Genomic DNA, 710 nt, shown 5'->3' with positions numbered 1-710 from the left:
TCCCTATCTTTCTATCCCGGGCAGTTTGGTCTCAAGTTCCAACTTCGGTGAATTTTCCCCAAATCATTCCAGACACACATACCAGATACGCTCCGGCTCCCCGGCTGCCGGGATGTATCACATTCCCCGCTCCTCCGCTGACACACTTCTGGCTCCAAGAAAACCTACGGGTGTCTTGGGGCGCTGGGCAGCCGAGCAGCCCTTGCTCTGGCCCAATGGCTGCGTTCGGGGAGCTCTTTCGGGGTGCCAGGCACTTTGCAGTTGTCTCATTTACCCCTGACCTTACAAAGAAGGAGAGAGCGAGGGACTTGCCCACGGTCGCCCACAGGAAGCAGCGACAGCAATACCATTTACTAATATTTACTGGGCTCCTCACAGGTGCCGGCTGTCCGTACGCGGCATCTCGCTTAATCCTCACAAACTGTACCTTTATTTTAGAGTTGAGGAAGGAAGGCACAGAGAGACTAAGCAACTGGCCAGCGTCACACAGCCACGGGCTCCATTAATATGCGAAATGGGAACGCCAGCTTGCAGGCCCTCTGGAAACGGTTCCACCCACCCCATCCGTCAGAACTGCTGTCCAGGTACATGCCAGACTCGGGTGTTCACAGGCTGGACGCGAAGTGTGTGGAACCCCAGGGGCTGTGTCTGTGGAGGGGCCGGGACCAGGGCCAGGAGCTGCTGGGGATGGGGGGTGACTTCCCTCCTGT

At 57.3% G+C, this 710-nt stretch overlaps 1 protein-coding gene across 1 annotated transcript in view; it reads right to left on the bottom strand.

The window, feature by feature from the left end:
* The window catches only part of WFIKKN2 (WAP, follistatin/kazal, immunoglobulin, kunitz and netrin domain containing 2), a 7,681-nt gene extending 7,279 nt beyond the window's left edge, over positions 1-402 (bottom strand). The window contains exon 1 of the mRNA XM_014541142.1: positions 396-402. Within this exon, the coding sequence (XP_014396628.1) occupies positions 396-402 (7 nt within the window). The remainder of the gene's footprint in view (positions 1-395) is intronic.
* Positions 403-710: the final 308 nt, after the last annotated feature.

Source organism: Myotis brandtii, unplaced genomic scaffold (genome assembly GCF_000412655.1).
Source record: "Myotis brandtii unplaced genomic scaffold, ASM41265v1 scaffold265, whole genome shotgun sequence".
In the NCBI taxonomy this organism is placed as follows: Eukaryota; Metazoa; Chordata; class Mammalia; order Chiroptera; family Vespertilionidae; genus Myotis; species Myotis brandtii.
Note: the sequence above shows the minus strand (reverse complement) of the source record. Positions and strands in the feature narration are given on the sequence as shown.